General features: G+C 41.9%; 1 protein-coding gene across 3 annotated transcripts in view; it reads left to right on the plus strand.

Annotated features, from left to right (window-relative positions):
* The window catches only part of KIDINS220 (kinase D interacting substrate 220), a 159,668-nt gene that overhangs the window by 71,058 nt on the left and 63,540 nt on the right, over positions 1-25,070 (plus strand). For all 3 annotated transcript variants that reach the window (XM_084622063.1, XM_084622064.1, XM_084622065.1), the window contains exons 21-22: positions 147-291; positions 11,421-11,583. In XM_084622063.1, the coding sequence (XP_084478189.1) occupies positions 147-291; positions 11,421-11,583 (308 nt within the window). The remainder of the gene's footprint in view (positions 1-146; positions 292-11,420; positions 11,584-25,070) is intronic.

Below are 25,070 nucleotides of genomic sequence, written 5' to 3' on the forward strand. Positions count from 1 at the left end.
TCATTGTATTTGAGAATAAATCTGTGCCTTTGGCTGAACTTGTAAAAATTAGAATATTTTTAAGCACAAAACCTGAAATGAGAAGCCCTTCAGGTATGTACAGTTTGGAGAAACTAATCATTATTTTGTTTTTTTTTATTTGTCAGGATACTTACCGAAGACGACAGATGCAGCGGACTATTACACGCCAGATGTCTTTTGATCTGACCAAGCTTCTGGTTACAGAGGACTGGTTTAGTGATATCAGTCCTCAAACCATGAGAAGATTACTCAATATTGTTTCTGTGACAGGTGAGTATGACGTGTTCATTGTGCACTCTAAGCAGTATGTTGTGGTGATTGATCATAATTGTAGTGTGCTCTCAGGAATGGTGCAACACACTGAGGTGCATACTTTCTGTAATAGTAGTACAAAAAAATCACAGAAAAGCACTGAGTAAAAATTTAAAATAAGCTAGGGATACTCCAAAATACTTAGTATGAGGAACTATTTAAAAGGTTGTAGGTGAACGAGTAATGTATATGAAGGGCAAAATTCATGCATTTGTTTCCAAGTGTTTTTTAAAAAATCCTATTTCTAAGGTAAGATGCTTTCCTAGAATGCTAGCAGATGTGGCCAAAAAGAGATTCAGTGGCTTCATATCTTAAAAACTAGAACAAAACTAAACGTTCACTTGGAAATTTAAATGTAACCTGAGCATTTTGTAAATCTTCTTTTTAAAAAAAGTCATGTGCTGGGTTTAGTTGTTGGTCATTAACGTTAATGGGAGCCAGAGGGTTAAAACCCTGCTGAAATTATTAGAAAATGTATTCCCATGTGTACGATACATTTAGACTATACTTTTGACATGAAGCATGGTATTCTCATAAGCAAGCTAGGGAAACGTGGTCTACATGAAATTACTATAAGGTGGGTACACAAATGGTTAAGGGTAGTTATCAATAGTTTGTGATCAAATTGGGAGGGCGTATCTACTGGAGTCCTGTAGGGGTCAGTCTTGGGTACTAGTCAGTATTTTCATTAATGACTTGGTTAATGGACTAGAGAGTATGCTTATAAAATGTGCAGATGACACCAAGTGGGAGGGGTTGTAAGCACTTTGGAGGACAGGTTGAAAATTCAAAATGACGGTGGAAAATTGGTGTGAATTCAGGAAGATGAAATTCAATAAAGTCAAGTGCAAAGTATTTCATGTAGAAAGGGAAAATCAAATGCACAACTAAAAAATGGGGAATAACTGTCCAGATGGTAGTACTGCTGAAAAGGATCTGGGGGTTATAGGGACCACAAACTGAATATGAGTCATCAATGTGATGCAGCTGCAAAAAAGGCTAATATGATTCTCGGGGAGTATTAACAGGAGTGTTGTAAGACACAGGAGGTAATTGTCCTGCTCTGCTAGGTATTGGTGAGTCCCCTGCTCGAGTTCTGTCTCCAATTCTGGGCACCTCAATTTAGGAAAGATGTGGACAAATTGGAAAGAATCCAGAGGAGAGCAATAAAAATGATAAAATATTTAGGAAATCTGACATATGAGGAAAGGTTTAAAAAAAAGTGTGTCTGTTTAATCTGGAGGAAAGAAGACTGAGGGGGGGACCTGATAACGGTCTTCCAGTATGTTAAAAGCTGTTATAAAAAGGATGGTGCTCAATTGTTCTGAATGTCCCCTGAAGCTAGGACAAGAAGTAATGAGCTTAATCTTTAGCAAGGGAGTTTTGGGTTAGATATTAGGAAAAACTTTCTAACTATCAGGGTAGTTAAGCTTTGGAATAGGCTTCCAAGGGAGGTCCTGGGTTCCCATCATTGGAAGCTTTTAAAAACAAGTTGGACAAACACCTGTCAGGGATAGTCTATGTTTACTTGTCCTGTCACAGTGCGGGGGGCTGGACTTGATGAATTCTCAAGGTCCCTTCCAGCCCTACATTTATCTGATTCTATGATTTAAAAGTGGCAAAGAGTCCTGTGGCACCTTATAGATTAACAGACTTATTGGAGCATAAGCTTTCGTGGGTGAATACCCACTTCGTCGGATGCATGGCTACCTTTCTGATACTATGATTTAAATATATTTCCAGATTGTACAATATGGTGTAATGAAAAATGATCACACAGCTAGTACCTTAAGGTGAACTGCAAGGCAAAAATAACAAAAAAATATGTTTTTTTGATGTATAAAGAAGGCCTCAAAGGTTTTTTATTATTCTTAATTCTTGGCTTTTATGCCCATATTTTTGAGAGGACTAGTGGAATACAACATCATTGAAGACTAGAACCTGGAGCTGCAGCCTTTAGTTGAGAAGTGAATAGATGTTGTTCTTAGAGTAGTGCCCTTAAGAGCGCTCCACTCCAGGTCTGCATGTGCCCCACATGCCGTCAAATGGAGATTTGCACTGGCAGCGTCCATTTGGCTTGTGTATGTGCCCTACACTGAGATTATATAGGGCTGTATGAGTGAACTGCCCTTATTTTCTTCTCAGCTGCCTCAGCCTGAGATGGCGCTCGAGCACGCCTCCACTAAAAGTTTTTTCTTTTAGTTGCTAATTTAATTTTAGATAGTTTGCTTGCTAGTTAGGTTAGTTTGGTAGTTGAGAGAATTAGATTTATTCCTCTCCCCTCTAAGGAGGCTTGCCTTCCTTGGAAGGGCATATCCGGCTCACTGGGGTTAAAACACTGGCTGACTTGCTGGGAGGACATCCTAGTTAGCAGCAGTCACACATTCCTCAGAAGTGTAACTTCTGTCTGGTCCTTAATCTCCCAGTTTTACCTTGCTTAGGATTTAAACTGAAGCTATGATGAAGCACTCCCTTTTCCTCACTTCAGAGCCAGGTCAGAAGAACCACTGTATACACACTGCTCTCTGGGTAGATCCAGAACTCCTTTGACCTCACCTCCGCTCTCTCTTGGTAAGGGGAAAACTACAGAGATCTTCTTGAAGAAGAGGAGCTGCACCTCCCTTCATAAGGAGCCTGCTCCTTAAAGACCTCAGTCCCCCAGTAGGTCAACGGTCTCAGAAGCTTCAGCCTCTTGACTTGGTATCATAGCGACAAAGGACTCCTCCGGTATCTGCATGTCTGGAAAGCCCTTAAGCTTTTCCAAGAGGAAACACGTCTGTGACCGAGCCTCAGTACTGTCCAGATATGTCAAAGAAGGCAAGGAGAAACATTCTTTGAGACTGGTACCATCAGACTCATCCTTATTGCTGGTGCCTCCCCAGATGGGTTCCTTGGTACTGTGTAAGCCTAAGGCCCTTACTCCATTGGCACCTGTCTCAGAATGCTCTAAATCTTCAGTACTGTCTACTTCTAGAGACACAAACACTGTCATATTAGTACTGCCTTTCTGTTTGGTACAACAAGAGTTCAGGTCCACAGAGGATTTATCAGAGATAGGTGAACCAGAATCTCCACTGCTTATGGGTACTGAGTATCTTGTGGTACCAAGACCCTCTCAATCACCGGACTCCCATCTGTCTCTAGTACTACCCGATTCACCACATTTTCAGCTGGGCCTTCTCTTCTGGATGATATAGAGGATGATGATGGAGACCTCCCTTTAGTCTCCTCTATCTCGGTGCAGGGCTCTCCTACCCATCCATACAGGAACCCATTCTTTGAAACATCTGCACAGAGAGAGAGGACTTTCAGAGGAGAGGACTTTCAGGGGACCAGTCTTGGATGCCATTTCTTCTCCTACATGGCCCCCCACAATGGCCATACTGGGATCCCTTGGCAGCAAACCAACAATTTCCCAAGGTTCTGAGTCTTGACCACTGGGACAATAGATACACACAACTCCCCCCCCCCCACCTATTCCTCAGGAGGAGACGTTTAAGGAACAGAATGTAAGAGCAGATAAGGAAGCTACCCCTCAAACTACACTATCCTCGTCCTCTCCAGATGAGGTGGTTGTGTGTCCACCTCTGTCTGTGATAGAAGATTTTCAGCAATTTCAGGTCCTCCTAAAATGGGTGGTGAAAAATCTGCAGATACCACTCAGTGAGGTCAAGGAACCACAGTGTAAGCTGCTGGACATTCTGCAGTTGGCAACATTGACCAGAGTTGTGTTACCTATCAATGATGGACTTTTGGATCCTGCGAAGATAGTTTGGCAGACCCCAGCAACAGTACCACCAACTTGTAAATGGGAGATAAGAAAATATGATGTCCCCCCCAAGGACTCCAAATTTTTATTCTCTTGCCTCCCACCTAAATCTTTGGTAGTGGATGCGCTGAATGAACAAGGGAAGGAACACCACACCAAGCCAATCCCAAATGACAAAGACCAGAAGCTTCTGGACCTTTTTGGATGGAAGTTTACTCAACTGCAACCCTACAATTTTGGATCACAAATTACAAGGCAATCATGGCAAAATACGATTACCTTTCCTGTGTGAAATTTACTGCTTTTATTGAGCACCTTCTACCACAGCAAAGAAAGCAATTTCAAGCCGTCGTTGCTGAGGAACAGTTACTGGCCAGGACATCCCTTCAAGAAGCAGATGCTGTAGCCCATTTCATCTCTAGTGTGGTATTTATGCACAGGGCATCCTGGCTCCAATTGTCAAGCTTTCCCAGAGAGGTCCAAAGCACTGTAGAAGACCTCCCCTTTGATGGTCTGAAGGTGTTTTTAGAGACAACAGATGAATCCCTACATACTTTAAAAGACTCCAGGGCCACTATGATTTCTAGGAATTTACACCCCTACAAATAAATTTAGGAGGTAGCAAACCACTCAGAGATCTTGTCCAATCCAATTCTCTAGGCTCCAAAAAACCCACTGAACCCCTCAGACAGAAATGTAGATTCCAGAGGAAAAGAACCACTCATCCACCTGGCCCAAATACTCGGCATCAAAACACCAGTTTTAATGAGTTGATTGAGGGTTCAAATCCTCCACAGTCTTTACTTCACCATCTGGAGATTGACTTTCCCATTTTCAGCATACATGGGAATGGATTCTTACAGACAAATGGGTCTTGAAGATTGTAACATTGGACTTACATCATCCACTTTCCCTTCCTCCCTCTTTTCTACCACTTTTCTTCATCCCTCTTCAGGGATCTCTCTCATAAGCTTTTTAGTGAGTCAGGAAACACACTCCCACCTTCGTTTAGGACTGCTGGAGCCTGTCCCTGCTCAACACAAGGGAAAGGATTTCTACTCAAGGTACTTCCTCGTAGCAAAAAGAAAGACAGAGTGTGGAGACTAATTTTAGATTTGAGGCAACTAAATACATTTGTAAAGTCTCTGAAGTTCAGGATGATGACTCTGGCAGCTATAATTCCTTCTCTAAATTCAGGGGATTGGTTTTTTGCCCTTCACCTAGAAGACACATTTCCATGTAGTGATTCACACATCTCATAAAAAATACTTTTAGTTATAGGCCAGGATCATTTTCAATACTGGCTGCTCCCTTTTAGAGCTTCCTTGGCTCCGAGAGCTTTTTCAAAAGTTTTAGCAGTGGTGGCTGCTTATCTTCATTGAGAGGCGGTTTTAGTATTCCTGTACCTCAGTGACTGGCTGTTCAAGGGTTGGTCTTACAAAATAATGCTGTCATCCACTCAGAGGACCCATTCTTTTTTCCCGAAATTGGGACTTCAACTCAATGTAAAAAAATCCATGTTTATTCTTGTATGGAAAATGTAGTTCATTGTGGTATCCTTGGATTTGTTGACAGCCAGGCCCTATCTTTCCATTGACAGATTCATAAGACAATCAGATCTAGTCAGGATTATTCACAGGAGCACTCAAACCTCAGTGAGAAACTGCCTCCAACTCCTATGTCACATGTAGCTTTGGGAAAGCTGTAGTTTGGGTAATTGTTCTAAACTGTCACCTATTCCTTTGTAATTCTCAAATCCTCCAAAATAACAAAAGTCAAGACTTCAGTATTCCTGATACTTCTAAGGTGTAAAATTATTTGTAAATGTGAAACAATCAAAGAGCAGTAAGAAAGAGTGCATGCAAAGTAATTTCGCCTTTTGCATTTCACCATTAACATAAAATCTCTGACACTCTTGATGCATCCCCTCCCTCAGATACAAAGAGGGTACAGAGAAAATCGAAACTAATGATTGTGCTCTGGATCGATGGAATGAAATATACATATAATTTTGGATACAAGTATGAGAAGTTCCTTACCTTCACAACTTACTGTACTTTAAATATAAAATCAATATAGCATTTCTGTCAACTAAAAAAAGTGGTAATGGAAAGGATCTATTTGCTCCTTTCAGAATAGAAAGTTTTTCACAGTAAAATGTTCTCTGTATGGTCTTGTCTGTGTATGGAGCAGCCTGTAGGGCATGGGTAGCTACATGCTGCAGTGAAAACCAGGCTGTGTCCACGCTGCAGTGAAAGGCTCTGGCAGAGAGTAGGCAGTGGAGGAGGGCCTTTCCTCACTGCCTTTCCCCTCTGCTGGAGCCTTTCCCAGTGGTGGGGAAAAGCTCCAACAGGATCTCGCTGCTAGCGCCTTTCACTGGGGTGGGGAAAGGCTTGGGCAGTTCGTTGTGGCAGGGAAAGGGTCCAGCTTTGGGGAGCTGTTGGCACCTTTCCCCACTGCCTTGACCCAGGGGTTTTCCTGGTCTGGCCACAGACCACTACACTGCTGGAAATAGTAGTGTAGATGGGGGAGGAACCGCTTGGGTGTGTAGAGAGCCATGTAGCATATGCCAGAAACTTACAGTATATGTCTACTATACTTGCCTAAGCAGTGTCCCACCATCTACACTGCTACTTATACTTGTTGTAGGTGGGCATGCTGTGTCTGTACTTCACACACCACTGTAAGTTGTAGACATAGTGTATGATTCACCAACGGGGTAAAATTGGAAAAAGTTTGTGTCAACTTTAAAGTTCTTGTTAATTTTTGTTTTGATGTAAGGCAATTGTACCTCACTGTCCAAATGGATCAGATTTGATTCCCGCCCCACTTTATTACATGTGTCCCAGCATCGAAAACATTTGGCTCTGAATGACTGTGATTTTAATGAGATTAGAGAGTACTGCTTTTTTAGAAAATTGCATTTGTAGACAAGTTGCTAATGCCAGTATTTCCATTGCATAGAAATGAGATGCAATATAGTATTAACCTTTTTTAAAAACTACTGGGTAATGGTAAATATTAAGTATTTACAAATGTGATTTTCATATGCTCTTTATTGCTTAAATAGATTTTTTGATAGTATTTAGCATAAATATTTAATATACAAATATGAGTTCATTAGGTAGTGTTGGCAGGATAAAAATAGAAAAATTAATAATTGAAGATGTGTCAAACTACCCGGAGAATATTTGGGTGCTGGCAGACAGGCATAGCTCCTGGTGTACAGATTACTAGAGAAATTTCCTATTCATAACAGAATCCTTCTATTGAAAAAAACTGCTCCTAATTTTAAATTTGTCAGATCCGGTTAGTTGGGAACATGTTGAATTTCTAAATAAAATTATATTATACAAATTTTCTCTCATCAGACAAGCTTTTCAGGTTTTTGCTTGTAGATGCTCTTGTTTATAGTCTAATCTGGTTCATCAGGAATGTTACACTAATTATTGTGTGTAAGATATATAGACTCATGGAATCATAGAAATGTAGGTCTGGAAGGGACCTTGAGAGGTCATCAAGTTCAGCCCACTGCCCCAAGGCAGGGCCAAGTAATACCTAGGCCATCCCTGACAGGTTTTTGTCCAATCTGTTCTTAAAAACCTCCAATGGTGGGGACTCTACAACCTGCCTTGGAAGCATATTCAAGAACTTAAGTACCCATGTAGTTTGAAAGATTTTCCTAATATCTAACCTAAATCTTCTTTGCTGCAGATTAAGTTGATTACTTCTTGTCCTCTCTTCAGTGGACATAGAATCATAGAATTGTAGGACTGGAAGGGACTTCAAGAGGTTGTCTAGTCCAACGGTTCTCAACCAGGGGTATGCAGAGGTCTTTCAGGGAGTACATCAACTGATCTAGATATTTGCCTAGTTTTTCAGTAGGCTACATAAAAAGTACTAGCAAAGTCAGCACAAACTAAAATTTCATACAGACAATTACTTGTTTATACTGCTTTATATACTATGCACTGAAGTGTAAATACAATATTTATATTCCAATTGATGTATTTTATAATCATATGGTAAAAATGACAAAGTAAGCAATTTTTCAGTAATAGTGTGCTCTGACACTTTTGTATTTTTATGTCTGATTTTGTAAGCAAGTAGTTTTTAAGTGAGGTGAAATTTGGGGTATGTACTCTGGATGAATTCTGCACCCCTGTGGGGGCACAGAATTCATATAGTCCACATATTTCTGTGCCCCCTGCGCAGAAAAATGCAAAAGAACTCTGCTGGGGGACAGATGCCTCTTCCCTTCCCTGGCATGCCTCGAGCAGCCTCAGAGAAGCAAATCACTGTCGGGAGAGGGGGGCTGGGCGTGCGTGCCTGTGGGGGAGATGATTACCTTCAGGGGGTGGGGCTGGCCAACAAGCGAGAGAGACTCTGTCCCTCTCACTACTGAGGCTGGCTGGGTGTGGAAGGGGGCAGGTCTTTTTATTATGCACAAGGAAGGCTGTTTCCTCAAGGCAGAAATGTAGCAGTCTGCCTACTAGTTAACTGATCTCATTCTTTGAGGCAGAAATGTAGCAGCCTGCCTGCCTAGTAACGTGTCTGTAACTTCTTGAGAATCGAAAAAACATTAAATATTGGTATCAAGTTACTGAAAATTGTTTGTTTTTAAATTAAAGAAAATAGTTTTTGTTAAAAACCAATAAACCCACATTTTGTTAATGTTGCTGTTGATGGTTAATTGATCTCATTCTCTGAGGCAGAAATGTAGCAGCCGGCATGTGTAGTAACATTGTTAATGATCCTATTGTTAGTTAACTGTTCCTATTCTCAATCAATTCCCCCAGGAGCATAAAACCTGTAAAAGTTTTAAGACGCCTACATTGCCAGACTGATGTAAAGCCTTATAAATGACAGTAAGGGAATCCACTAGGAAGATCTATGTGCTTTCTCACTTTTTTCCTGTGCCAAAGTGGCACAATGGGGTTAGATTACAGCTCAGGATTTATTTTACTTACCCATTTTAAAAAAAAGGCTTTGAGGGCAAATAAAACATTTACCAAGCAGTCAAAAAAAAAAAAATGTCAGGACAATCACAGCCAAGCACTTCTCAAAGTACCCAGCTAGGTCCAGAACAATGATTAGCAAAATTGTATGACTTTCAAGTGTGAAAGTCTGAGCAATTGAAGGGGTTCCTCCAAAGGACTGTTTAAAGGTGGATCATAGCACACATCCTGTGGATATGTGACCCCAGGTATGAAACTTACTCCTGGGGGAATTCTGCACCAAGAATTAAAAATTCTGCAGCAAAAAAATTCTGCACACAATATTGAAAATACTTCAAAATTCTGCATATTTTATTTGTCAAAATAATGCAATATAATCATGCTAGTTTCAATTATTTTGTTAATGTATTTCAAAATATCTGTCACAAGTATGTCTGTAACAATACAGACCAAAAAAAAAATTCTAGTAAATTTTTTTGACCAATAGATTTCTTACTAGATTTATTAATACAGAACTTTGTGTGTGTAATTAATTTAAATTACAATACAGAACTGTATTTTCTGCACCTGTCAGAAGCAGTGCAAAGGCTTGGGGGAGTCAGAGGTAATGGAGGAGCTGAGGGAGAGGGAAGGAGCTTAAGAGTGAACCTGGAGGATGTTGGGTGTGGGTAAGAGAAGGGTTGTTTTTTGTTGTTGTTGTTTTTTGGGGTGGGGATTGTTAGAGCTTTGGGAAGCCTCCCCTATGCAGACCCTGGCTGACCCCCAAGCCTCTCCCATTCAGTCAGGCATGTCTGTCCCTGTCCCTGTCCCCTCCACGGGTCTCTGCAACCTCTCTCTTTCCCACTCCTAGGCTCAACGCTGTCACCCCACAGCTCCTGAGCTCAAGTACCAGTCTGTACCCCCAACTAGACATTCTGAACTCCAGTGTATGACTCCCTCAGCAGCCCTGTGTGCCCCATTCTGTCCTAACCTGGCTCTGTGGGCAGGGTGCTGTGATGAACTTGTACTTCTGGGGGAATTCTGCAGCACTGGGCATAGAACTTTGTATTTTCCCGCATAAAATACATTTTGCCTAAGAAGTGCTATAGTCCTGCCTTTTGTCCACCGGAGGCCACTGTGGCTCCAGAACAGCTAGCATGAACACAGACGGTTGTTTTGGTGCCACAGTGGTCTTTGGTGTGCAAAGACAGCACTTCTTAGGCAAAATGTATTTTATGCCGGAAAATACAAAATTATGTGAGACAGAGGAATTCTGCGTTTCCGCAGATGCACAGAATTGTCCCCAAGAGTAAAAACTAAAACTGTATAAAATCTATAACCATGAGATATTTGTGTACACTAATATAATTTAACTACAGACCTCATAATGGGATCTTTAAGGGTGATAAATTATGAACCACTTTAGCAATCTTAGTAATGCTACTTCAACAAAAAAAAAACAACCACAACCCAAATGCAAAGAAAGTGGACACAATAGGAATACAATATTAAAGTGTGAGATTCATATGTAGAATGGATTCACAATGTGTGTTTTGCAGAAGGTGGAGACTTTAATATGAACTTGCATCAGAAATTCATATAGAACCTTGTTACCTGTGATTTAGAAGTTTGACAGTATTCTGAAAGTGTTAACTGAATACTCTTTCTTCAGCACATGCAAATCAGAATTCATCTTAGTAAAGAAACCTCTTGTCATATTGTTCTCATCAGAATGTTTGTCAACTACATGAACTGATTTTAGATCCCTTTTTCTGCCTTTAATAATATGCTATATTCGTAAACCCAAACCTTGCCTTTCTTGTTAACGAAGTACTGCCTTTTGTTTCCAGCTTTGAGATTTTCTTGATTTACTATTCAGGATACCAATTATCTGCCTGTTTGCTATAACCATGAGTGATATCTTCCTGGTGGAAACAGACAGAAAATCTCTTGGGATGAAATAATGAATTTTTAAAAAACGTTCTGAAATACAGTATAAATGTAGTGCTGTAGAATGTTGCTAGAGTCGGGCAGAATTACAGTCAGGCACTGCACATACTTTGCCCCACAACTCTGCTAATGCACATTAATTCTTACTTGTAACAGGCTGGTAGTTGTAATCCAGTGCCTGGCCGAGCAGAGGCTGATAGTCATGGTGGGTTTTGAGATATACACAGATATCCAGTAGGATTTTTTATTAGACTACCAAATTAGATATTTTACATGTGACCCAAAACAAATTTGAACTCCATAGAACTAATCTAACCTTTTCCACTTTCCGCTGTTAGGAGAATACATGATTTTCATCTGTTATAGAGTGTGACAAAAGATCAAGCTATTAAGAGTTTCTTCCTTTCTCATCCCCCTTCTTGTATTTTTAGGACGTTTATTGAGAGCGAATCAGATCACTTTCAATTGGGATAGACTGGCTAGCTGGATTAACCTTACAGAGCAGTGGCCATACAGGACATCCTGGCTCATATTGTATTTGGAAGAGACTGAAGGTGTTCCAGATCAGCTTACTTTAAAAACCATCTACGAGAGGTAGGTATGGTTCTAGTGATGACATAAATTTCTAATAACTGCTATTAAAAAGTCCGCATTTGCCAATATTTACCACCCAAGTCTTTTCCCCTATATTTAAAATCTTTAAGTATTGGCAAACGTTGTTGTTGTTTTTTAAATGTCTTTCACTGCTAATTAAAGCAGGTGTACTGTTTATATATGTCTGTGTTTATTTTATTAAGATCTCTACTGGGTGCTCGTACATAGTTGGTTAGCACAGCTATTTTGGGTTTTCATTAATCTAATTTTCATCCCAACAAGACATCATTTTCTTTGCCAATCTATAGGTAATAAAGTATAACTTTTAAAATATTAAAAGGGCCATAATATAATATGAAATGGTGTTATTTTATTTGGTAATTTATTCTTGAAATTCTATCTAAACTTCTCAGTGGAGCTTTCAGTGGTTTATTATAGGGAGGGCTGATAGCATCATCTGTTAGGGTTGTTCAGCACTTTCCCATTATAAGATCCTGTTTTCATTTGCTTATAACTTTGCTAAACTTTAATAACGTGTACTGGAATTTTACATGCCAGGTTGTTATACCAATAAAATAAAAACCAGCAGGATCTTATTAAAGGGGAAAAGGCAAAATGCCACATTTATTGTGAATACAGAAATAATCCTAGTAAGCAGTTAGTTATAGCTATAACATTCCATTCAATTTCATATTTATTCATACATTCATTCACACGCGCGCACACACACACACACACACGTTCTGCAAGGTTGTTATCATAGTTACCAGCCTTAGAGTTGCTAATGCCAAGCCACTGGCCAGGTGGCCTGGACATGAGGAGGGAGCAGGGCCTTGTCAGATCCTCATCTGATGCTCCTGGAAGTTGGTTTGCAGAATCAGACCCCAAAGTTCTCACTTTTTAGAGTCTATTTTTATAGGAATTTCTTCCTATGCCAGTCTATGGGAATTGCTTCATCATGCTGTTGCTGAATCAATCAGCAGATGGCACATTCCTGACAGCTCTGTGCTTCCAGATGTTATCTTGTTCTTTGGTTCTCCCATTCTTGAGGCTGTTGGATGGATTCCAGTCTGCCCTCCGGGGGTCCTCTGGTTATTTCCACTTAACACCTTCTTCAGCCGATGGACACTGGATTCTTAGGCTGGCACCTCCCTGATCATTCAGTTATTATCCACACCAAGCATCCATCCACATACATCCTCTATCTCTATTTTAATCACAATTGTTAACAAAGCGAGATGAATACAACAAAAGGGCGGGGAGTCTCTGGGTGCTGTTTCTGTTGTTACAGAGCATTGCTTTGAGTCTCTCTCTGTGTGAGTAGTTGTTGTTACAAAGAATTGCTTTGAGAACAGACTCTGTCTTAGAATGTACTAACACAATTAGCAGCTTACAAGTTTCACACATAGAGGGAGAGAAACAGTACCAAAAACCAAGAGACCTCTTAGTTTAAATTCCAGGGTATTACTAATTATGGGGAATCAAACTCATTTGTGATTTTAATACAGAACTTCTTTAATATGATCCAACAAGGTGTCTATCTCAGGATGAACTTGTGTGGGAAAAATTTAGCCAAAATGGTTCAGCCATTTCCAAGAATGAGAGTAGGGAAAAACATGTTTTGCCTGTTTATAAGAAAAAAGTCTGGTGACCTTTTTTTTTTATTAAAAAGTTCTCAGGTTCCCATGCTTTGAAATGGGATGTAAAATTTGGCAAGCAGGTGGTCTTTGTATCAGGGATTTGCCTTCCTGCACTCGTGAAAATCTGCCCATGTTTGGCCGAGGTGTAAGACTGAAAAATCGCAGTTGACGCAGACTTGTGCCAGCAACTCCTTCACCCTTGCTTCCCTTTAGGAGCTAAAATCTCCAAAGATTCAGTCCTCACTGAGCATGTTCAGGCCTCTCACAGTTCCTAGGGCTGACCAGGCTGCGCATGCACCATTCCCACAAAGCAACTGAACATGCTTCATCCTCTCATAACTCTTATATGCGACCTGATCTCATGTGTGTCATCACCACAGAGCAATTACAGCTCAGCTTGCAAAGCCTGGGTGTACCCTGTATGACCCAGGGGCAAAACCAGACTTACCCTGTAATGACTGCTTCTGGCCAGAGTGGGGCCATGTACTGGAACTGATGGCAGAGAGCCTGTTGTTCTTGTGCTCTCAATGAATCCATTGCTGGTACCCAGACGGCATGGAGGAAGAAGCCATCTGATTCAAAACCAGAGAGGACAACAGCCAGACAGGGAGGAAGGGAAAGGAGTAGATTGGAATAAGAAGTCTGCTGAAACTGGGACTGGAGTGGAGGAAGGAAAAAGAAACCTGGACTGGCTGGGTAAGGAAGACTGATATCTAGGAGGTTTTCAGGGGGAACACATGGAAACTGATGAGGGGAAAGGGGAACTGGAATGGGGGAAACACTGACCTCAGATGAGGAGCTAGGGGAAGGAGGAATGTTGAGAGTAGAAACTGGTACGGGGTGGAAAATGGGTGGTGAGGAGGGGAAACAGATCTGACAAGGGGTTACGGGGATGGAGTAGAACTAGAATTGGCTGGGCAAAAAGACTGGGATAAGAAGCAAAGGATGGGAATTGTATGAAGAGCCCAGAAAAGGAGATTAGCAGCAAATGAGTGTGGAAGGAGGGGATAGAGAGATTGGATGAGAAGCTGGGAGCAGGGAAAATGGGACTGGCTGGAGAAGGAGACTGGGAGTGATGGGGATAGACTGGGAGTTGTGGGAGACTAGGACTTGGACAGCAAACCTGGAGGGGGGAGACTAATACTGGAAGGGTAAGAAGACTGGAACTGGGATGAGAAGCCTGAGGGCTGGAGATAGGGACTGAGTATGCAAGGAAAATGGGACTGGGACAAGGAGCCATGGGTGAAAAAAGATACGACTGAGTTAGGAACAGGTTGGAGGGAATGAGGAAAAGGATCAATCTTAGGAGGAATGGGTAGAAGAGTCTGTACCCACTAGAGCACACTCCCATCCAGAACCTGGAATGGAACCCATGGTTCTTTAGTCTCCCAATTCCTCTGCTGCCAGCAAATAGCTGTGAAACCAATTGACAGAGTGTGTGTTTCATCCCCCTCCAGTGATGGGTGACAAAGGATGACAAAATTCTACTGCTATCAGTTACTGTGTTAGCTCAAGTGGCAGAGGTGTGTATAGTGGATCTGAAGTGTCCAACACAGCTGATGATCCCTGTGGGTGTCTGTCACAGGGTCTGCACAGGTTTCCTCCTTCTCCCCCTGTGCTTAGGCTGGCCAAATAAGAGTCCTCATGCCTTCTTCCGGTGTTTCACCCTTGTGCTTTTATTTACAGTGTAGTCTCCCTTTATCCCCCAACAGTTATCCCCTTTCTAACCCGTTCCAGGGTCTCCTGGCCCATGAGGCTCCCTTCCTATGGAGAGGAGACAGAGCTGTAGCCTCCTATCCCCTCCCAGGCTAGCCTCCTGACTGAGCTTTCTCTAGGGCTTTTATAAAGCCTGTCCCTTCCTCAGCCCAGCTGCCGCTACTTAGCTCAAGTCCTTGCTGTGGGCCAGCCTTCATTAGGGCTTGAGCTGGGCTCTCTGCTGGCTGCCTGGGCCCCTGCATCTGGCTACCCTATCAGAAAGCAGGGCTTAGCCAGCATTTTGGCAGGGCATTCAAGGGGTTTTACCCCTGCCCTGCCACAGTGTCAATATGATGCAACATGATCGAAGTTCCTTTTTTTCCCTAGTTTAAAAACCCCCCTGAAAATAACACATACAAACTACATTAAAAGTACATCATTAAGGTTTCAAAGTCAAGGATTAAATATTTAGGAAAAGCTATAATTAGAATTTCCTGTGCAACTTTAATTTGGTCCCCTAGAGCATATGCATTATGATTAAGGCTAAGATTTTGTCATGGATATTTTTAGTAAAAGTCATGGACAGGTCACGGGCAAAAAACAAAAATTCATGGAAGCCGTGACCTGTCTGTGACTTTTGCTACTCTATGATTCCCCTGTCACCATGGTAGCTGGAGCTGTGGGGTTCCCCCTCTGCCCATGGTGACTGGGAGCTGCAATGTGACCGTATTTCCCAAAGAGAAAACAGGACACCCCTGGCCACTTGCCCGAGGCATCCCCGTTTTTTCCCTGCCTGTCTTTCCTAAGCAAGCTGTACCCTTCTAAACCAATATTCCAGTTGTGTATTATCCCACCAAGTCTCTATGATGCCATCTGTCATAGTTGTGATTATTCACTAATATTTCTAGTTCTTCCTGTTTATTCTCCTTCTGTATTAGTATACAGACATCTAAAATACTGATTTGATTTCCTTTCTGTGTTCCCTCTTATCTCTCCTTTGTCCCTACTATAATTGCTCATTCTCCCCACAGACTCTGACCCTTCTCCCAAGTCTCCATCTTTTTGACTTACCTGTGGGCTTTTGTTTCCTTCCCCCATTGAATCTAGTTCAAAGCCCTCCTCACTAGGTTAGCCAGACTGTATCCAAAGATGCTCTTCCCCTTCCTTGATAGGTGAACCCCATCTCCGCTCAGCAGTCTTTATTCCTGGAACAGCATCCCATGGTCAAGGAAGCCAAAGCCCCCCTGCTGACACCATCGGTGCAGCCAGGCATTCACCTCCCCGATGCATCTGCCTGTGCCCTTACCCTTGACTGGAAGGATCAAAGAAAACACCACTTGTGCCACCAACTCTTCACCCTTACTCCCAGAACCTGGTAGTCACTTCTGATCTGCTCAAGGTCATGCCACAGTATTATTGCCCATATGGACAGGTGGCATGGGATAGTAGGGCTGGATGATCCTTGACAATCCCTATGTAATGTCTCTATTCAGGCCCTTGGGAGGCAGCACACTTCTCAAGTGCCATGTCAGACCAATAGATGGATGCCTCTGTCCCCCTCGGAAGAGAATCACCGACCACCACTACCCTGCGTTTCTTGTTGGGAGTGGTGGCTGCGTTCCAGCTGTTGGGGTACAGAGCTTCTCCTCCTCCAACTTTGAGGACGATTACTCATCCCTCATTGCCAGGGCAGTATAATGATTCTTCATCTCTGTGGTCGGTGAGGTGGAAGCAGGGGTGGAGCACTGCCTGCCACCCCAAGTAACCAGAAGCCAGCATCCTCCTTGTGACAGAGCCATAGCTTCCTCCCCCCGTGGTGTGACAGCAGTCTTCTCTAGCTGGGTAGCTTCCTCAGCCTTGAAGGTCTCCATATGATCTATATGTGACCTCTCATAGGAGACTGCACCTCCGAGTGCTCCAGGCTTGGCTCAACTCAATCTCTCACCCCTAGATTCACTATTTGGACTTACTTGTGTAAGCATTCTGCTGAAGGAATGGTCCTCACTGGATTGGTGGATGAACCAGGACAGTGTATGTTGTGGAGTCCCATTTGCTCTGCCTACTCTGTCCATGATTTTAGTAATGAACCCTTCAACCATGGGTTGGGAGTGCATTTGGGCATCTTCCAAGCCCATGGGCTTTGGTCTCCTCAAGAAGCAAAATTACACATAAATGACTTCAAGCTAAGAGCAATTTTCTGTGCATGCCAAAGCTTTCCACCTCATAAATGGGACAAGATTCTCCAAGTACACATCGACAACATTACAGTGGTGTTTTGCATCAACAAGCAAGGGGTCACAAAGTCAAACAGACTGTGAAAGTAGGCAATCAATTTGTGGAATTTCTGCGTACAGAACTCCATACTCTCAGGACATCTCACTTACCGGGAATTCAGAATACTTTGGGAGACCATTTAGCATGTCTTTCACCTCAAAGTAGGAGTGGCCACTTTAATATCCTGGCTATGGTGTTTCATATGGGGGGGTTTCCGAAAGTGGGGACCTGTTTGCAACCTGACAGGACAGGGAATGTCCTGAATTTTGTTCCAAGGCAGGTCACAGCCTCGGTCAATCTAGGATGCTTTCCTCCTTTCCTGGAGCAAGGTCTGATTGTATGCTTACTCGTTAGTGCCCCTAATTCCCAGGGTCATCCTCAAAACTGAAGCACGTTTGAGGAATAATGATCCTTATAGCTCCAGGATCATTGGGATAAATGTGGTATTCTGAGCTCCAGCACATATCTGCCAGGGAGTCTCTGCTTCTGCGATTTAATAAATAATCTTATGATCACATAGAATCATGGGCGTGTGCTGCACCTGAATCTTCAGAAGTTGCATCTGACAGTGTGGTTCATAAGTAGTTAAATGCAGAAGAAGCATGTTGCTCAGTGGCAGTCCAGGATGTCCTCCTTAGTAGTAGGAAGACTGTCTACAAGGACTAGTTACGTGACTAAGTGGAAACATTTCTTTTTCTGAGCAGCGTCCCACAACCTATTACCTTCACACTTGTAGATTCAAGAAATTTTAGACTGTCTCTCTCATTAAGCAATATAGTCTGTCCCTAAACCCTCATACAGTTCATTTGAATTCAGTTTCAGCATTTCATCCTAAAATCAATGATAAAACTGTGGTCACTAACCCAATTCCTTAAAGATGTAAATAGATATTTCCTTCTGTTCATGACCCAGTGCCCACTTGTGACTAAAATTTAGTATTGTCTGTTCTTATGAGTCCCCCACTCAAGCTGTTGGCATCTTGTTCATTTTTGCATCTCTCAGTGAAGGTAGCCTTTGTAGTGGCTGGTTTCAGAGTAACAGCCATGTTAGTCTGTATTCGCAAAAAGAAAAGGAGTACTTGTGGCACCTTAGAGACTAACTAATTTATTTGAGCATAAGCTTTCATGAGCTACAGGTCACTGTAGTGGCTATCTTCTTAGTCAGGAGAGTGGGGGAATTACAGGGGCTTGTCATGGATCTGTCACACACTTTTTTATAAGGACAAAATTCAGCTAAGACCTCATCCTAAGTTTCTGTCAAAGGTGGTTTCCAATTTCCACCTTAATCAACCTATATATTTACCATTTTTCCCCACAAAGCCACGTGCTCAGAAAGGTGAACAAAAGCTGCACATCCTAGATTTGCATTGAGCTTTCTCTTTTTACCTGGGCAGAAAAAAACCTTTCAGGGTCTCTGCCCAGTAACTTGTTTCCTGTGCAGAATGCAAGAAAGGGGTACTTGATTACAACCCAGAGAGTCTCAAAATGGATTACCAGTTGCATCTCTGTGTCTTATATGGCAGTGGACAGGATGCTACCTGAAGAGTTGACAGCACACTGTACCAGAGCATGTGCAGCATGGGGCATGTCCCTATTCTGGACATTTGTGGTGCAGCAACGTGGTCTTTGATCCACACGTTTACTAGTCACTATGCTCTTATGAAGAGATGAAGTGAAAGTGGGAAAAGCAGTCTTGCGCTCCCTGTTCTGATGAGCCTCAGAGCCCTAGTGCCCTTGATAATAGCTTGGGAGTCACCGACAATATAATGGACATAAGCAAGCACTCTAAGAAGAAAAACAGTAATTTACCTCCTAACTGTTGTTGTTGCATACATCCATTACACGACCCTCCTTTCTTCCCCAATACATCAGTGTCTACCATCTGTTTTTGGTGTGAAGGAACGGAAGGAGGTGCAGGGCGACTCCACCCTTTATACCCTTGGTACAGAGCATGAGAAGCCAGGGTGGGTGGAGGCAACCCAATGAGTACCACTAGGGAAAACTCTCCGATGCTGATGCATGAGACAGACAGACACAAACCTACAAAAAGAACAGGAGTACTTGTGGCACCTTAGAGACTAACAAATTTATTAGAGCATAAGCTTTCATGAGCTACAGCTCGCTTCATCGGATGCATAGAATGGAACATATAGTAAGACACACACACACACACACACACACACACACGTTGGAAGTTACCATACAAACTGTGAGAGGCTAATTAGTTAAGATGAGCTATTATCAGCAGGAGAAAAAAACTTTTGTAGTGATAATCAAGTTGGCCCATTTAGACAGTTGACAAGAAGGTGTGAGGATACTTAACGTGGGGAAATAGATTCAATATGTGTAATGACCCAGCAACTCCCAGTCTCTATTCAAACCCAAGTTAATGGTATCTAGTTTGCATATTAATTCAAGCTCAGCAGTTTCTCATTGGAGTGATGAAGTGAGCTGTAGCTCACGAAAGCTTATGCACAAATAAATTTGTTAGTCTCTAAGGTGCCACAAGTACTCCTTTTCTTTTTTCATTGGAGTCTGTTTTTGAAGCTTTTCTGTTGCAAAATTGCCACCCTTAAATCTTTTACTGAGTGGCCAGAGAGGTTAAAGTGTTCTCCTACCAGTTTTTGAATGTTATGATTCCTGATGTCAGATTTGTGTCCATTTATTCTTTTGCGTAGAGACTGTCTGGTTTGGCCAATGTACATGGCAGAGGGGCATTGCTGGCACATGATGGCATATATCACATTGGTAGATGTGTAGGTGAATGAGCCCCTGATGGCGTGGCTAATGTGATTAGGTCCTATGATGGTGTCACTTAAATAAATATGTGGACAGAGTTGGCATCGGGCTTTGCTGCAATGATAGGTTCCTGGGTTAGTGTTTTTGTTGTGTGGTATGTGGTTGCTGGTGAGTATTTGCTTCAGGTTGGGGGGCTGTCTGTAAGCGAGGATTAATCTGTCTCCCAAGATCTGTGAGAGTGAGGGATCATTTTTCAGGATAGGTTGTAAATCTTTGTTGATGTGCTAGAGAGGTTTTAGTTGGGGGCTGAAGGTGACAGCTAGTGGCATTCTGTTGTTTTCTTTGTTGGGCGTGTCCTGTAGTAGGTGACTTCTGGGTACTCTTCTGGCTTTGTCAATGTGTTTTTTCACATCAGCAGGTGAGTACTGTAGTTTTAAGAATGCTTGATAGAGATCTTGTAGGTGTTTGTCTCTGTCTGAGAGATTGGAGCAAATGCGGTTGTGTCTTACAGCTTGGCTGTAGACAATGGATCGTGTGGTGTGTCCTGGATGGAAGCTGGAGGCATGTAGGTAAGTATAGCGGTCAGTAGGTTTCTGATATAGGGTGGTGTTTATGTGACCATTGCTTATTAGCACAGTATTGTCCAGGAAATGGACCGCTTGTGTGGATTAGTCTAGGCTGAGGTTGATGGTGGGATGGAAATTGTTGAAATCATGGTGGAATTTCTCAAGGGCTTCTTTTTCCATGGGTCCAGATGATGATGATGTCATCAATGTAGCGTAAATAGAGTAGGGGAGTTAGGGGACGACAGCTAAGGAAGCGTTGTTCTAAGTCAGCCATAAAAATGTTAGCATACTGTGAGGCCATGTGGGTACCCATAGCAGTGCCACTGACTTGACACCTACAGTGTAATGGACATATGAAACAGATCTTGAAGAACCACAGTTATGAGAATGAGAGTAACCTTTTTTTTCCAGTACAGTTTTGTATATTCTAATACTTCATATCAACATGAGCTAGCCATTCTCTGTTGCTAGATTCTACTAGTAGACCTTATCTGCTCAGAGATAAGACTTTGTGGTATACTTTGCTAATTTAGGCTTAAATTGTCTTGGTTAATATTCTTGTCAAAGTAAGTTGCAATGTGATTTTAACAGTAATTTAGTGAAAATAAGTAGGATACCAAGTACGATACCAAGTACAATACCAAGCTGGGAAGGGTTGCAAGCTCTTTGGAGGACTGCTGTGAAGAGCAGGGTGATAAATTGTTCTCCTTATCCAGTGAGGAAAGGACAAAAAGTAATGGGCTTAAATTAAAGCAAGGGAGATTTAGGTTAGACATTAAGAAAAACTTCCTAACTGTAAGGAGGATTAAGCACTGGAACAAATGATCTAGTGAGGTTGTGAAATCTGTGTCACTGGAGGTTTTTAAAACAGGTTAGACAAATACTTGTCAGAGATGGTCTAGATAATACTTAGCCCTGCCTCAGTGCAGGGGACAGGACTAAATGATATATCAAAGTCCCTTTCAAGCCTATATTTCTATGATAATTGAAATTAATATTTATTGAGCAAATTTGTTACTGGTTTTTAAAAAAGAGTATATTTGCCCATTTTACATCTTGAGTTTCTAATTTTGGGTCTAAAATATTCTGCTGCTGCCTAGAAATTTTCTTGCTAAATCCATTGACACTTTTTTTTAATCTAACAAATACTGAAGCTTACCAAGATGAGCTGTCTAATTTTAAACAGCTCTGTATCTTCCTTCTTCTTAGATGGTTCTACCTGACTTATTTTCAATTCCATACCAAAAATGGACATGAAACTGAAAACAGGAACCCAGAAAATCCATAGTAATGTCAATATAATCCAAATCCCAAGAAAAGGTTTATCTTTGACACTGATGAAAGAACCAAAACTAACTTCATTCAAAACATGAAATAGATTTAAATTGATCAAATATGGGGTAAAACTAAAGTTGTTCTTTGAAGTGACTAACTATAAGGCATGCCACTAGAAAATGGTCTATTCCACTGTTTCTGACTCTATAGGGTCTCAGTACTCATAGATTGAGTTCATTCTGCCTCACATTCAACAAAAGCTGAAGGAACACAAAAATAGTACCTCCCCGGAGCAAACAGCTGGGCTTTTGAAATGCTTGATTGTGCCCATAATCAGCTAGAATTTTCCACTGAGCACCTTTATGCTGGAGAAGAATGAAGTTTTTTTTGCCCTTGATGGCCCTCGATCACTTCGGATACAGGGTTTTGAACATTGTCAAGAGGGTGTACTGAATTTGTTTCATCACCTTCCTTTGGTTTGCTCTCTCAAGACTAGCAATTTAAGGAAAATGTATTGTAAGAAATTCAGTTCTTGTCAATGAATAATGGCATGCTTATGCCACCGAGCAAAAGAAGGAATAGATTTTATTCCACATAACCATTTGGTGCTGCAGGCAGATTCTTCTGCCTACAGCATTAAATGGACACTGTCAAGGGGAGAGATGACCAAGACAGACAGCAGGGTTAGGGTTTAACATTATGGTTACTGGAGGGAAAGATTGATGACTTGCTGAGTTACCTATGATGTCAGTGCTACTGCTCAAGCTCTTCTTTCTGCGGTTCCAAATGGGCGCTGTGAAGAGTAAGTTGTTGTTATGAAACTGAAGAAAAGAAGAGGAGCAAATTTACAACAAATATACAACAATGTTTAGGCTTACTGGTAGTATCCATTAAAATTGTTTCAGGTTCAGGGTAGAGGCTGCATTCCTGCCTCTCCCACCACTTGCTATCTCGACCAAATAAGCAGCAAAGTGTATGAATCTCTAGTCCTGATTTCCTTCCAGAAATTAGATGTGATCTTAGTAATATTTTTCTATCTCCATCCTAGTGAGGCCTTTCACTGTATACTTAATGTGGAACCATCTAAAGGTCTTAGAATCCTTTTTATGTTTCTTTTTATTCACTCTGGACTGTCATGCTGTATTCAAGAGAGCCCTTTCTACGTTACATTTTTCATTGTTATTCTGTAGTCATTCCTACAACTTCAGTCATTTGAAGTCACGTTTGGTCTGAAGGATGTGTGCTGCTTCTGTACCCTACACATTCTCATGCTCCGATCTGAGGACATATATGAAAGGGTAAATCCACCACTGCTCTAGTTCCTTCTTAACTATCTGTGGCTAGAGCGGAGCATGCGGAGCCTGTTAGCTACACAAAAGTTAACTTGCTTGTTTTGTCTAATTGTTTAATTCTTTGTTGTTTTTATTTTCCCCAACACACACTGTGTGTCTTGGGGGGGGTTCCCTGACCCCTGTTGTATTAATTTAGATGGAATATAGGCATATAAAGATGTTAATTTAGTTACTGTCTAATATTAAACGCTTTTAAACAAGGTTTGGGGTTGGTATACAGAGACTTCAGCCTGCATAGGACCCTGGCAAACACACTAGTAAAAGTTCTTTCAACCTTTTATAAAATATAAAAACAGGAAAAACAGTTAAAGCATGTGAAATATTAAATAAGGCTTTTATTTTAACAACATCTCTTGTTTCCTTTGCCTTTAGCTGTTGTGCAGTCTCTCAGATGGTATCAAAGATGGTAATAACTGTCCTTTTGGGGAAAAAAGAAAGGGGTTAGCTGAATGGGCTAGAGCTGCTGTTGTTTATGTTAAAGTCCAATCCTGTTTAATCCTAGGTGATGTTTGTGATTCAGATGGAGCCAGTAGAGCTGGCGATGTCATTTGGGTCCTTCTCCCTGGCTTGATGTGGTCAGCACCCCTCTCAAGATCAGGATGATGAAGGCTTGGGGTACCAGATGACAGTGGGAGTGGTAGCCATGATGATGAAGCTCTCTCCAGTAGCCAGTTTTTTCTCCCCAAAATCTTTCTGATTTGCCTGTCTTTGTGACCACCTCTTTGTCTCCTGACAGCAGACCTGCTGACCAAAGAATTGGGCATAGTGACTCACCCAAATCTTTTGTGTTGCATCTCAAAGCCTGGCTCCTCAGTGGCTCCCGTGTGTAATGGGTTTGTTTTCTCTAAGAACAGATGAATAGTAGAAAACCATGCATGGGAAAGACTTACTTGCCAAAGTGGAAGCGATTCCAGTCCTGGTGCATCCCGTGGGCATTCTTTCTCTCCAAATCACACCTCACTCTATACTTGGAACACCTGCTGAATTAAAAAACCCTGGGCTTGTTACTGAGCTCCATCAAAGTCCATCTGGCTGCTGTTAACAGTATTTCATCTACCAGTTGAAGAGCTTTCAGTATTCACACACTCTATGACTGCAAGGTTCATTTAGGGTTTGACCAATCTTTTTCCTCATGTTACAGTACCTAGTCCACCTTGGGACTTTATTCTAGTTCTTAATGCATTGAGGAAGCTACCTCTAGAGCCCATTGGGAGCTGTTCTCTTCTCCATTAATCCTTCAAGACCTCATTCCTTGTAGCCATTACTTTGGCCAGAAGGGTGGGGGACTCTTTCTGACAGATCAACCCTACATAGTGGTTTAGCTGGACAAAGTGACTTTACATCATCATCCTCATTTCTTGTGGAAGGTCTCATCAAATTTTCACATCAATCAGGACACTCGGGTGCCAGTCTCCTAACGCAAACCCCAGACTTCAAGGAAAGAAGCCAGTCTTCACACTCTGAATATAAGAAGAGTTCTGCATTCTACTTAGAAGGATTAAGCCGTTTAGACCCTTTTCTAGACACTCTGTCCCTTTCACAGCCAGGATGAAAGGAGTTCCTATTTCCACCCAAAGACTATCAAAATGGGTCTCATGATGTTACAAAAAGTTCTGAAGTGCACCCCTGCCCCCGCCCCCTGCCAGCTAGGGTAACTGTACATTCCAGCAGGGCACAATTCATCTCTGTTGCCCTGCTTAAGGACACTTGCAGAGTTGCCACCTGATCATCTGTGCAGTTTTTCCTGGCACTGTGCTATTCGTCTCTCATCCAGGGTAAATGAAGCCTTTGATGTGGTTGTTCTCAGAACTGTACTAGATCAGTCTCCTCAGCACCCACTTCTGTCGTTGGGGCACTGCTTGGGAGTCATCTAAAGGAAGCACCCATAAAGGTGACTATTTGAAGGAGGGGAAATTACTTACTTGTACAGTAACTGCAGTTCTTTAA

This window comes from Lepidochelys olivacea, assembly GCF_965140295.1.
Source record: "Lepidochelys olivacea isolate rLepOli2 genome assembly, chromosome: 3".
NCBI classification, from domain to species: Eukaryota; Metazoa; Chordata; order Testudines; family Cheloniidae; genus Lepidochelys; species Lepidochelys olivacea.